This window comes from Otolemur garnettii, unplaced genomic scaffold, assembly GCF_000181295.1.
Source record: "Otolemur garnettii isolate 467f Iridium unplaced genomic scaffold, OtoGar3 scaffold00005, whole genome shotgun sequence".
NCBI lineage: Eukaryota > Metazoa > Chordata > Mammalia > Primates > Galagidae > Otolemur > Otolemur garnettii.
The window spans coordinates 41,981,283-41,995,857 of NW_003852400.1; the positions used below are offsets into that span (position 1 = coordinate 41,981,283).

The 14,575-nt window shown below is 47.3% G+C and overlaps 1 protein-coding gene across 1 annotated transcript; it reads left to right on the top strand.

Moving 5' to 3' along the window:
• Positions 1 to 10,880: 10,880 nt before the first annotated feature.
• On the top strand, positions 10,881 to 13,161 carry CCNO (cyclin O). Its single transcript, XM_003782768.3, has 3 exons — positions 10,881 to 11,333; positions 11,896 to 12,081; positions 12,547 to 13,161. Exons 1-3 carry the CDS (start codon positions 10,953 to 10,955, stop codon positions 13,030 to 13,032), a joined length of 1,053 nt encoding a protein of 350 aa, XP_003782816.1. The 5' UTR covers positions 10,881 to 10,952; the 3' UTR covers positions 13,033 to 13,161.
• The last annotated feature ends 1,414 nt before the right edge of the window (positions 13,162 to 14,575 follow it).

Consider the following 14,575-nt stretch of genomic DNA (forward strand, 5'->3'; position numbering starts at 1 on the left):
AGTCCCAGCTACTTGGGGGCTAAGGCAAGAGAATTGCTTTTTTTTTTTTCCAGTTTTTGGTCGGGGCTGGGTTTGAACCCACCACCTCCAGCATATGGGCCTGGCGCCCTACTCCTTTGAGCCACAGGCACCACCCAAGAGAATTACTTAAGCTCAGGAGTTGGAGGTTGCTGTGAGCTGTGACATCAGAGCACTCTACCAAGGGCAATATAGTGAGACTCTGTCTCAAAAAAGAGAGAGAGAGAGACATACACTTTACAAAAGTAAAACTTCTTAAATATTGCCCCAGGTCATGCTTATTTGGAGGGCCTTAGTTCTGGTTCAACTCAAGTCTCAGATAAAGTCTAGGAGAACTGTAATATGAAAAGCTGTCTGGGTTTTGAGGGGATCCCTACATGGGCTGGGGGCCAAGGGAGATGGTGCTGAAGGAAGGAGGAGACCTCACACCAACGTAATGCATCAAATCTGAGAAGCCCGGAGAGGTGTACATTGTCTCATGCGCCAAGTGGAAGGTTGAGGCAATGTAGTAGGACTCCAATTCTTCAGAAACCTTTTATTGATCTCTAAGAAATAGCATTTATGAAAAACATGCAAAGGTGTCAAAATTCAAAAATAGGAAAAAAAGAATCCCAAGCCCCCTGTAAGGTTGGGTGGAAGAGCCACAGCTGGATAATTGGGAACGCAGCGTAGTAATAAATTGTCAACAATGGCCCCACAGTGCATTTAGAAAAGGGGCGGGGAAAACAAGTTTCATCTCCACCCAGGGCAGACAAACCAGCTTCCCTAACTGCTCTCCGCAGTCCAAAGGTCTCAGTCCGCATGCCTGCTGATTCTCCATGCACGGATGGTCTTGATGACTGCAGTATCCTGTCTGGGATATGCCTCTGGGCTTCTTTCGTTCTTTCTTTTTTTAAGTAAATTATCAGAAATGAATTATTTATTTATTTATTTTTATATTAAATGATAGCTGTGCACATTAATGCAGTCATGGGGTACAGTGTGGTGTTTTCAACTACAATTTGAAATATTTTCATTAAACTGGTTAACATAGCCTTTATGTCATTTTCTTAGTTACTGTGTTAAGATATTTATATTCTACTTTTAGAAAGGTTCACTTGTACCCTGGGCTTCTTTCATCTGCAGTGGTCTTGATGAGAAACTGCAGAGATGGCCTGCTTTTGTGTTGTACACTGAATTGGAGGGCCCACAGAGAGATCGGCCTATCTACCTCCCACAAATAGTAGCCTCTTTGCAATGATAAATCATACTCACACACTCACACACACACACATACACAAATCATAACAAACTAAAGAACAGGTAGTAGTTTTTCCTACCATCCTAGGTGACAAAAACATACATATTTTATAACTTAGCTGGACAAAAACGATAGTTAAAGCAGAAGCTGATCATACTGAACACTACATGAATATACTTTGTGTCTTATTGAATCCGGAGAACAATATCATCAAATACTCTTACGACCCCATTTTTTTCAACAGCCAGAGAAACTGAAGAATAAAGAGATGGAGGAATTTTGCCCAAGATCACAGAGCTAGTGTGCTGCAGCTGGGGTTGAACTCCAAGAGTCTGACTCCAGAACCAAAGCTCTTGACCACTGTATGGTACTGCTGGTGCTGGGTGAACTGCCACAGGTGGGTGTGAGTTGGGAGAGAAAGCACATCTATGCATGAGGGGAGAAGCAGGCACTGGAGTGTGTGTACTGAACCTTTGATGAACTGGGAATTGGTAAAATGCCAGGAAGGCAGTTAACAAAGAGATGGCCTTTTCTCCAGGTGGTCATTTAGACATGTAAGTCAAACGTCGGGCTTTAAGAAATGTGCTGAAAAGTCTTGCCCTTTGTTTACTAAATACCAGTAAAACTTGTCTGACTTCAAGTACCTTAAATACTTCTCAATTTTGATGCTTAAATACATTAATAGAAAATGGAGTCTTAAGTAAATATAATTTTTAGTGGCATCAAAACTAAGTTTAAACATTATGAAAGGTGCTAACAAAGTTGTCCGCATTGAAGTGATAACTCACATTGTTTGCTAAGATGAGATACTGTTAGTAAATTCCTTGTTCCCACTTCATTCCCACCATTGAGCCAGGGAAAGGTGAGAGTAGGGGTTTTTGATCTATCCTCAAAGTGGCAAACTAGAAACAAAACAAAACCAACTTTGGTTCTATTATGTTAATATTCCCTTGCAGATTTTAGAAACCACACCTGAAAACCAACACGTCAAATCATGGTTAAGCGGCTTTCATTATAACAGCTGGGTTTAATTAGGTTTTACATTTTTTAAGTGTTTTAAGTTCACCTAGTGCATTTATGATGTATTGGGCCCAGGTCCCAGAGAGATTAGTAAACAATAATTAATTTTAAAGACTTTTCATGGGGAAAATAAAAAGACATTAACTTGGACCATATTGTTCATACCAAAAGTACTGAGGAATGGAAAATGTGGCACTGATGTCGCTGAGTGAGCATCTTGGTTTAAAAACTTGAGGAAGTTGAGCAGTGCTTCTGGCTCATTGGGTAGGGTGCCAGCCCCATATACCACGGGTGGTGGGTTCAAACCCGGCCCCAGCCAAATTGCAACAAGAAATAGCCAAGTGTTTCTTGAGCTGTCAGGCACCTGTAGTCCCACCTACTCAGGAGACTGAGGCAAGAGAATTGCCTAAACCCAGGAGTTGGAGGTTGCTGTGAGCTATGATGCCACAGCACTCTACGAAGGGCAATAAAGTGCAACTCTGTCTCTTACAAAAAAAAAAATTTGAGAAAGTGGAACACAGGACCAGATGATGTGAAGAGATGTCATTTTCTAAAGCTACATTGAATTGGGTTTATATGGCGTGTCCTATAATAAGGAAGTAGAGTATCAGAAAAAACGTAGTGTGGCTTGGCCCCTGTAGCACAGTGGTTATGGGGCCAGCCACATACACCAAGGCTAGAGGGTTCAAACCTGGCCCAAGCCTGCTAAACAACAAGTGCAACAAAAAAGGCATTGTGGTGGGCATCTATAGTCCCAGCTACTTGGGAGGTTGAGGCAAGAGAATCCCTTAAGCCCAAGAGTTTGAGGTTGCTGTGACCTGTGATGCCATGGCACTCTAACAAGGGTAATATAGTGAGGCTCTGTCTCAAAAAAAAAAAAAAAGAAAAAAAAAAGAAAAACGTGGTGAGATAAAGGGAACCACAAAACTCATTAATGTCACTTGTGTTACCCATTCATTGATGACACCCAAATGCACATCTCCAGTATGGACCTCACTCCTTAACTTCCAACGTGTGGATTCAAACCCCTACTCAACACTCTCACAGGCATGCCCACCACTCAGCCATCTCAAGCTTAACGTACTCAAATCAAACTGCCTGTCTTCTCCACAAAACCCTTTCCTTCCCTTAGCCTTTTCCATCTTACTCAGTGATAGTGTCATCTTTTTGGTTAATCAGGCCAGAAAATTTGAGGTCATCCTTGACTCTCTCATACCCTATCTTTACACTGAATTTTGTTGGCCAATATTCAAAACACATGCAGAATTTAACCACTGCTCACCACCTGTACTACTGCCATCCTGGTTCAAGTCACCATCACCTCTCCTCTGGTTTTTGTGAACAGCCTCTTGAGTGGTTTTCTGTTTCTGCTTGTGGCCCCCCTCTGGCTACCCACATGTATTCTCAGCCTGTATGATCCTTCTACAACAGTGCCGTGCAGTGGAGATATGGGAGCTGGGCCACATAGATAGTTTTTAAGTTTCCAGAAATAATTTTAAAAGTAAAAAGAAAGAGTTGAAATTAATTGTAGTAATATGCTTGACTTACAAAATCTAGGCAGCCCTTGTCAGAACCTCTCTGTCTTCATCTCCTGCTTCTCTGACCCCTTACTCTGCTCCAGGCACTCCCCTGCCTCAGAGCCTTTGCATTTGATGTTCCATTTGCCTGGAATGCTCTTTCCCCAGTATATGCATGACTCACCCTGAACTCCTTCAAAGTTTTGTTCAAACTTTGCTTAGGCTTTTCCTGACTTCCCTATTTAAAATCCCTATAATCGGCTCAGTGATTACGGTGCCAGTCACATGCACTAAGGCTGGCGGGTTTGAACCTAGTCCAGGCCAGCTAAACAACAGTGACAACTGCACCAAAAAAAAGTAGCCAGTAGTTATGGCAGGCGTCTGTGGTCCCAGCTACTTGGGAGGCTGAGGCAGGAGACTCACTTAAGCCCAAGAGTTAGGTTGCTGTGAGCTGAGACGCCACAGCACTCTACCGAGGATGACATGGTGAGACTCTGTCTAAAAAAAGTAGAATTAAAAATAAAATCCCTATAATCCTGAGGCCCTTTCCTGCTGTATTTTTCTTAGCTCTTTTTAACCATCTACCATATTAAATATACGTTTGATTACTATGCCTCCTTCCACTTAAAACATAAGCTTTTTAAGGGAAGGAATTTGTATCTGTTTTATTCACTACCATATTCCCAACACCTAGAAAAATATCTGACACATACTACTCTCTCAATAAATATTTGATAAATTAGTGAATGACAAAAAGTACACATTGCTTTTAACAATGAGCACAAGCCGGCTGGGCGCCTATAGCTTAACTGGCTAAGGCGCCAGCCACATACACCTAAGGTGGCGGGTTCGAATCCCCAGCCCGGACCCGCCAAACAACAATGACGGCTGCAACCAAAAAAAAAAAATAGCCGGGCATTGTGGCAGGCGCCTGTGGTCCCAGCTACTTGGGAGGCGGAGGCAGGAGACTCGCTTGAGCCCAGGAGTTGGAGGTTGCTGTGAGCTGTAATGCCACGGCACTCTACCCAGGGGGACAGCTTGAGGCTTTGTCTCAAAAACAAACAAACAAACAAACAAAAAAAAACAATGAGCACAAGCCACTTCAGAGGGTGGAGGAAAGAGGTTAAGGATGTCATACTGGCCACTGTCATGGAGAGAGAGTAGAGAGTCTTTGCTTTCCTACTCTAAGGGGAGAAACGTAGAAACCCCAAATGCCAGAAAGATGACTGAGGAGTGGTAACACACGGCTCTTCTTGGGAGCCGTAGACAGAAGTCCTAGAGATAAAATCTAGCTGTCACCTTTGAAGGCAAGTGAAAGAATGGCTTTTTGTATCCACGTTAAATCAATTAGAAATGAGGTATCAACCAACAGGAAGAGTTCAAAAAAACATACATAAAAACCTGAATTAAAATGAAAGACTGCTGATGCTTTTATCTACTTATTGATGAGAGGGAAAGACTGCTTGTGACTGAGATACTACACTAAGTCAGAAAAGCTCCTGTAAGGCCCACCCCCAAATTCCATGAAGCACAGTGGAGATATGTGCATGTTTATTTTGGATACTTTCACAAATTAATTCAGTCAAGGCTGGGAGTGGTGATTCATGCATGTAATCCTAGCACTCTGGAGGTCAAAGTGGAAGGATCACTTGAGCTCAGGAGTTTGAGACCAGCCTGAGCAACATAGTGAGGTCCTGTTTCTACTAAAATTAGAAAAAATTAGATAGGCATTGTGGCAGGCACCAGTAGTCACAGCTACTTGGGAAGCTGAGGCAGGAGGATGCTTGAACCCAGGAATTCTAGGTTACTGTGAGCTAGGCTGACACCATAGGACTCCAGCCTCTGGCAACAGAGTGAGGAAGGAAGGAAGGAGGGAAGGAAGGAGGGAAGGAAGGAGAGAAGGAAGAAAGGGAGGGAGGGAGGGAGGTGGAAAGGGAGAGAGAAAGAAGGAAAAAGATGAAGGAAATAAGGAAAGAAAAAAGGAAAGAAGGAAAAAAAAGCCAGCCTGAGCAAAAGCCAGACCCCATCTCTACTAAAAATAGAAAAATTGAGGCAAGAGGATTGCTTGAGCCTGAGTTGCAGGTTGCTGTGAGCTATGACACCATGGGGCCCTACCCAGGGTAACAGCTTGAGACTCTGTCAAAAAGAAAGAAAAGGAAGAAAGCAAGTAATTTAGTTAAAAATTTAGACTCATTGTTTCAACTAAGCAACAATTGTGAACAAAGTATAACTACTTGTACTTATATATGTATTACTATATTCATTATATAAATATTGCCTCCTTTAATACTTGCGTCCAGATGGAGTTCTACCTTTACAGTAAAGGCTTAATTGGACAGAAACACATGACATTTTCAATTTTTTATTTTATTTTAGTAGAGATGAGATCGCACTCTTGCTCAGGCTGGTCTCAACTCCTGAGCTCAAAGGATCTGCCACCTTGACCTCCCATAGTGCTAGGATTACAGACGTGAGTCATAACACCTGACCATAGAATTTTCTTTTTTACTTTAATCAGACTGATAAAGGCTTTGTTTTACCTATCATCCATTTGCTTACCTGAGTGCATTAGCCAGACTCAGAGGCCTTGACTTCTAACCTTCAACACTGAGACTCACTTTACATCTATTTCCCAATCTGTAGAATCTAACCTCTTATCTCCATTGTCACTACCCACCATCTTCTCTTCCTGAATTACTGCACTGAACTGGGCTTCAACTTTGCCTGGCCAATCCATTTTCTAGACATCAGCCAGAGGAACTTTTAAATGTTTTAAATAAAAGATCATCTTGGTCAGGTCTCTTCAGTAGCTTCAGGCAAAGTCTCAACTTTAACGTCACTAACAGGGCAAGCGTGTTGATGCTGTTGCTGTTGAAGCAGTACAGCATGGCGTTTTATGGAACAAGGAGCTAGGCTAAGTTTGAATCCTAGTTCTGCCATTTACTAGCTTTGTGCCCTTGGGAAATTACCCTATGCTTAGTCGTCTTATCTACAAAATAGGGACAATAAGAGAAGCTATCTCATAGAGCCACTGTGAAGATTAAATGAGTATAAAATACATGAAGAGCATAACACAGTACCTGGCATACAACAAGTTTTGTGTTAAGTATTAGTGATTACCTCCCTACATCTCTTCCCCTTAATTTTGTTTTCTGGTCATTCTATATCAGGTAGGCCCTAGGACATTCTAGGAATCATGACTCCATATTCCCCCACGTCCTGCTCCTCTATTGACAAGGTCCTTGCCCAAATCCCCCTCCATTCTCCTTTCCATCTACCTCCGATCTCAAACCTAGGGTGACCAGACGTCCGCTTTTGAACAATTTGTTCCGTGTCCTGTGGTGTTTTAAAAAAGTCCTGATTTTTGGAAAGAATGCATGAACGGGCAGGAGAACAGGAAGGGAATATAAGGTTTTCGGCTGCCACGTGGCTATTTCACCAGAATGTTAGTTTTATATTATTTTTGTTAATTTTATAATGTTAAACTGTAATATAACAAATAATTGTTGAGAAGTGATTATCGAGAACTGCTTATCAAAGTTTGCATTGTTGTCAGGCCCTGCCCTGCCGGGTCCCCCACCCGCCCCCTCCACCCCACCCCATCCCACCCCTCCCACAGGCCATGCTGTCCTGCTTTACAAATGTTAAAATCTGGTCACCCTACTCAAACCCCAACTTGCTTTAGGATGGCTTTACAGACCAGGCCAGTGGCTCCTGCTTTGGGCTTATGTGACATCCAGGTAGGACTACCTGGTGTCAGGATGCCCTATTTGGATGTCAAATAAATGACAAATACTCTTTTTAGGATAAGTATGTCCCATGCAATAATGTAGTAAACAATGAATACCTTTTCCTTATAAATGTTTCATGTAATATTCGAGATAAGCTTACATTAAAAATGTGTTGTTTATGTGACAACATTGGTATTTTATCTGTCAAACCTAAATCCAGGAAATCCTCTACTATCACCCTTATTATGTGTTAGTCACTTGAATAAGTGGTTATTTGTTTCCCCCACTGGAGTGTCAGCTCTGTGAGGACAGGGCCAGTGCAGTTATGCTGTTTTAGAATCAGTAGGCATTATGCTGATACTGAGAAAGAGATTCCCTCAAGCCAAAGTTCAGGCATCACCTGTTGGGAATTGACTCTAACTACGGGCAAATTTCCAAAACATTTTCAGCAGGGTTCAAGGAGACCCTCACATCCAGAGGTGAATCAAAAGATGGCACTGTGGGCAGTGGCTGTGGCTCAAAGGAGTGGGGCACCAGCCCCATATACCGGAGGTGGAGGGGGTCAAACCCAGCCCCAGTCAAAAACTGCAAAAAAAAAAAAAAAGATGGCTGGGTGCCGTAGCACAGTGGTTACAGATCTGGGTTCAAACCCAGCCCAGGCCAGCTAAGACAACAATGACAACTGTAACAAATAAAAAATAGCCAGGCATTGTGGCAGGTGCCTGTAGTCCTAGCTACTTGGGAGGCTGAGGCAAGAAAATCGCTTAAGCCCAAGAGTTGGAGGTTGCTGTGAGCTCTGATGACACAGCACTCTACCAAGAGTGACATAGTGAGACTCTTTTTTTTTTTTTTTTTTGAGACAGAGCCTCAAACTGTCCCCCTGGGTAGAGTGCGGGGGCATCACAGCTCACAGCAACCTCCAACTCCTGGGCTCAAGCGAGTCTCCTGTCTCAGCCTCCCAAGTAGCTGGGACCACAGGTGCCCGCCACAATGCCCAGCTATTTTTTGGTTGCAGCCATCATTGTTGTTTGGCGGGCCCGGGCTGAATTCGAACCCGCCACCTTAGGTGTATGTGGCTGGCACCTTAGCCACTTGAGCCACAGGTGCCAAGCCTAGACTCTGTCTTAAAAAGAAAACACTGCTAAAAAAAAGAAAAGAAAACACTGCTTTGCAGAATACCTCTGGATAATAATATTGTTGACTCCCCAATAGCAACTTTAAGATAACCCTCTGTATTTTGCATTAAAAGAGAACTTTGCTTTTTAACACCTATTTCACTTGACACCCTCCCCCAAGGCAAGTAATAATATCCACATTAAGCAGAAGAGGAAATGGGAGATTCAAAGAATGTGAATGTCTTCTTGCCTAAGATAACCAATAAAGGCCAGTGACAATTTTGACCCCAAGGACTTGACTTCATGTCTTTCTCACTTCATGCCACACTGGCCATGTGGGCCAATATAAAGAATCAGACTTCCTTGGTTCTTCCTCTCACCCAGAAAGCTTCTCGAGGAAGAAGTCTGATATCTCCCCCCATCCACAGATCCAATTGTTCCTCCCATAATGTTCCCCAGCAATAGCTGAAAGAAGAGAGAGGGAGGCCTGGTACCCCTGCCAGGTGATTCTTAGCGCATCTCCCATATTACAGCTTACACTATTTAGGCAAGGAAAACAAAGAGCTTGCTCAGGGCAACCCAGGCCAGAAGCCAAAACGCATTACTTTTCTTTGACCTGCATTTCTAGGAGACACCACCCTCTACTGACAATTTTTTTTTGAGAGTCTTACTTTGTCACCCTCAGTAAAATGCCATGGCATGATAGCTCACAGCAACCTCCAACTCTTAGGCTCAAGCAATTGATTCTCTTGCCAAAGCCTCCTGAGTAGCTGGGACTGCAGACATGGGCCATAACACTGGGCTATTTTTAGAGACAGACTCTTGCTCTATCTAGCTCAGGCTGGTCTCTAACCTGTGAGCTCCAGCAATCCACCTGCCTCTGCCTCCCACAGTGCTAGGATTACTGGTGTGAGCCACTGAGCCCCGACTGTAATGAATTTTTTGGAACAGAAATATGCATGCTGATTACATGTTTCGGCTTTCTTCTGGAATGAAGGAAGGATGGTATAACCTGCTCTTGGTTTGGCACCTAGTGACTTTCCCTCCTTGAGGAACTCTGGAGAACTTTTCAGGCTGAGGGTACCTAGACTTTCTCCCACTAGGAAATGCTTATAGATAGATTAGGACTGTTTGTGCTCGTGAGCCCCTTCTCCTCAAGGGTTAGAAAGATCCACTCAGGCCAGAGAAGGACTCCAGCTTCTCCAAGAACAGGAAATGGACTAGCCTAGAGGCGCCTTCGGGAAACTGCCGGTCTGCCCAGGCCTCCTCATTCCAGCTCTGCTTTCCTGAGCTTAACACTGTAAGGAGCAGAAACGAGAAGTAGGGATTAATCAAGAAAGGATTGGGCTGCCCGGGGAAGAAGGCCAGAAGCTAATGACCTAAAAAAGAACAGGCTGTGAACAATTTGATACAGCTAGAAATACGGCCCCCTCGGAATTAAGCCTCTACTACAGCCTCAGCTCAACTTGGCTTGGGGTGGAAAGAGTAGGAGAAAGTCTTTACAGGATGGAAGATTTGCTGTTTGAGGTTCATCAGGCAGTTTGTTTTGTTTTGAGCACGGACGCCCGGCGGGTTGGACTAGCGCCTACCTACACAGGCGCAGAGGAAGCTGCTGAGACTGCTCCGGAGACCCGCGGAAGAAAGTTCACTGGCTGCTGGGATACTGACAAACAAAACCCACAAACGCAATTGAACTAACACTACGGTTTGTTCTCTGTCACCGAAGAAAATTTCTACTATGCCCACAAAATTCTAGCCCAACCTGGGTTTGGAGCTCAGAAGCAAGCCTTTACAAAATTACCGACCTTGATCAGAGCCGGCATGGAAGGTGCTCCCATAAGACCATCTGGTTAAGGACCGGGAGATGCCCCCTGGGAGAATCTCTTTCTCGGGCACAGCAGAACCCCTCAGGGCTGGGCCAGTCGCGCACCTGGCTGCACCGCCGCCTTCCCCTCCCACCCACTGCGCGCGCCTAGTTCCTGCAGCTACCCGGGCTCCGGTTGCCTGGGTAACGCTGGACGCGGGAGGCAGAAGGCGGGCACTGCTGCAGCGCTCCTTCCGCTGGTGGAAGGCGGGGGCTATGTGCTGTTGGCGCTGAGGGGGGACCCAGTTCTCCAGCCCCCAAAGCGGGCTCTCGCGTGCCTCTCTGGGCTCAGCCAGTGAGCGGCCGGGGGTGTGGTAGAGGGAAGGAGCCGATCGGGTACTTAGGGACGCGTCTGCAGTCCAGCCCGGCCTCTTTCATACTTTCGTGCCTGCGTTTGCAGCCCGCTGCAGCTGGGGATTTGGCAGTAGAGCGGCCACCGGCTGCATCATGGTGGCCCCCAGTCCCACCAGCCTTGCTAGCCCTGCCACCCGGGTGGGGAGGCGGGACAATGACCAAAACCTCCGCGCCCCGGTGAAGAAGAGTAGGCGCCCGCGCCTCCGAAGGAAGCAGCCGTTGCAGCCCCTGAACTCGTGCTGGCTCCCCGGAGATTCTGGCGTTTGTGACCTATTCGAATCCCCCAGCTCCGGCTCGGACATCGCAGAAAGCCCCACGGCGTCGGCCGCGGGTGGCTGCAGCCCCCAGTCCGGCCCTGCCCTAGTGCAGCTAGATCTACAGAACTTCCGCGACTACGGCCAGAGTTGCTACGCCTTCCGCAAGGCTCAGGAGAGCCACTTCCACCCGCGGGAGTCGCTGGTGCGGCAGCCACAAGTGAGGCGCTGGTAGAGTCTCCCCGCCGCCACTCTTCTTCCTCTCCCAGGTTCTCGTAGCCCTCCGCGGCGCCTTGGCCCGCGCCGGCTCAGTTCTGCCCCAATGGGGCAAAAAGGGGTGTTGGAGGGGCGGACCACCAGCCTCATTTTACAGATGGAGAAAAGTAGGGGGCACAGACGGCCTAAAGGACTTGCCCCAAGTCTCCTAGCTGGTTAGCGGGACATGATAGAGCAGGAGTAGTTTCCTAGGTCCGATTGCAGATTCCTACTCACCTCGCGCCAACTACTCAACAATTCTTGAGTTTGTGTCTTCATTTGCAAAATGGGCCTCCTCCCCTTCCATTGGATTGCTGGGAGGATTACAGGATGTAATCTGTGTGACACGCTCGGCGGTGCCGCTCAGTGCTGCCCGCGTCTTCCCCAGTTTTCAGTGCATTTACAGCTTGCCCACTGTCCTTCCTGCCCCCCTCCGGGGAAGCTCCCCGGGTCTGCTCAGCCATTCCCTTACGCAGGCCCTCTCCGCTCGGGGCTCAGCTGGCCCGCCCCCTCCTCCCTCGCTGCAGGTAACTGCGGAATCCCGCTGTAAACTGCTCAGCTGGCTGATTCCCGTGCACCGCCAATTCCGCCTCTCCTTTGAGTCGCTGTGCCTGACCGTGAACACTCTGGACCGCTTCCTCGCCACCACGCCGGTGGCTGCAGACTGCTTCCAGCTGCTCGGGGTCACCTCCCTCCTCATTGCTTGCAAACAGGTACCTCCACCCAGCAAGGTGGGTGGGGAGGAGCTCAAACTCCCGGCCACTCTCAATCTGCCAGGCTTTGCATAGCAGGCGATTCAGTCCTGAATTCCCTGAACTCATTTTGGCAGATGTTTGCAAATATAGAGCCCTACCTTAACGTCACAATTCTCCATAAACTAACAGTCCTGTCACTCAGGCACCAAAGAAATAGCTGTAGTCAGTCCCCAACAGCTCTCTATGGCGCCTGCATTCTAGTCTCCCGAGCCTTCAAAGTTTCCCAAACCTTTTTTTGGACAGTAGTTAGAGGGACTGTGCTGAAGTACGCCCCAGCTGACTTAAAGAGGGAGCCGTGGAGAGGTGAAGTCCTGGCCGTCCTCTGGAAGGGGTGGGGAGATCGTCTCTCGGAATCCAGGCGGGGGGCGGGGGGCTTCCTCCTAGAAGCCGGCAGGCGGGGGCTGAGCGCGCGCTGTGTTGCAGGTGGAGGTCCACCCGCCGCGCGTGAAGCAGCTCCTGGCCCTGTGCTGCGGCGCCTTCTCCCGGCAGCAGCTCTGCAACCTCGAGTGCATTGTGCTGCACAAGCTGCACTTCAGCCTGGGCGCGCCCACAATCAGCTTCTTTCTAGAGCATTTCACGCACGCTCGCGTGGAGGCTGGGCAGGTTGAAGTCTCTGAAGCCCTGGAAGCCCAAGCCTTGGCTCAAGGGGTGGCGGAGCTAAGTCTGGCCGACTACGCTTTCGCCAGCTACGCCCCTTCCCTACTGGCCATCTGCTGCTTGGCGCTGGCTGATCGCATGCTGAGGCTCCGGCGCCCGGTGGACCTGCGCCTGGGAGAGCACCCGGAGGCGGCACTCCAGGACTGCCTGGGCAAGCTGCAGCTGTTGGTGGCCATAAACAGTACCTCCCTGGCTCACATTCTGCCCCTCCGGATCTGTGAGAAGTGCAGCCTGTCCCCCAGCTTGAAATAAAACAGACCCTTGGTCTCCTCTCCTTTTGGTCCCAAGCTGGGCTGCGGGCCCTCTCCCATTGTTTTAGAAGAGTGTAGTAGGAGTGCTCCATAGAGAAGCGTTCAGGGTTCCTGCTTTGTCAGTTGCAGGTTGCAGATAGTGTGCGGCAGTAGCATCTAGTAGTTTGAGAACACACCAGGGAGCCGAATCTTTTCCCCAATAAACAGACTTAGTCGTGATTTGTCTGTTGCTATTGCACGCGTCTGTGAGGAGAGAGGAGGTGAAGTCAGCTCAGGAATAGGGACGATTTGGCAACGTTCAAGGGATCTAACTCCCTCCAGATCCACTCTGTAGTTGCAATCTCTGAGCAGGCTAGGTCCCGGATACTGCGGTTCCAGAGCTAAGGCGAGGCAGGGTCATTCTCAGCGTTGGGTCCTTTGCATCGGGATTTGGAGACTGCAGCATCACCAGGGGTCCAGAGGGCTGGCTGGAATGGGAGGCAGGAAAGAATTCACAAGTTGATGAACTTGGGAGGGGCCAGGGTTTCAAAGTCAGATGTAGCTTTAGCAAGGCTGGGGAGCTTTGGGGACCACGTAGGCGCACTAAAGGAGAGAAGCAAGAGAAACCCAGATACCAAAGAAGTTTGTGCACAACTGATTTTGGGAAGGAAGGATCTGCAGGTGTGTTCTTGGCCGTTGCAAGGTGAACCTACTTACCCTGTCATCACATGGTTCAGCTGTTACTGAAGCTGCATGTGAAACCCAGGGTAATAATGACATTAAGTCATAATGGCTATATTGAACGTTGTTGTGATGTACCTGGTAATGTGTTCAGCATTCTTTACTTCAACCATCTAACACTTCTGTTTTTTTTTCTAATAGGGTCTCACTTTTCACCCTTGGTAGAGTGCTATGGTATCATAGCTCACAGCAACCTCAAACTCTTGGGCTCAAGTGAGAAATTCTCTTGCCTCAGCCTCCCAAGTAGCTGGGACTACAGGCACCTGACACTATGCTGGGCTATTTTTAGAGACGGAGTCTCGCTCTGTCTCAGGCTGGTTGAACCTGTGAGTTCAGGCAAACCACCCACCTTGGCGTCCCAAAGTGCTAGGATTACAGGCATGAGCCACTGCATCCAGCCGGCCTTCTAACAATTCTATAAGCAGAGTCTATTATCCCATTTTTCAGAGGAGGACACTGGGGCAAAGAGATGCTAACAGACAACAGCTAGTATTTGAAGGCAAGGGATAGGAGTCTGGAATTACTCTTAGTCACACTGCTAAACTTCTCCCATTAATAATTCTCTACAATTTTCAAAAACCCCTCTACCTGATGTGAGTGCTGGACAAGTTACTCAGTGCTCTTCAGTGGGGACTGTAGAGAATATATATGGACAGCCAGCACACCCTTACCTCCAGACATATTACACAACCTGTTTACAGATGAGAAAACCGTTGAAAATGAGATAGAGGCTTGCTGGAGTTCTTTGACTTCATAGCTATCACAGTACTTTCAGGCTCACTATCATAAATCCACTGCAGGCCCTGAATCTCAGCTCTCACCTC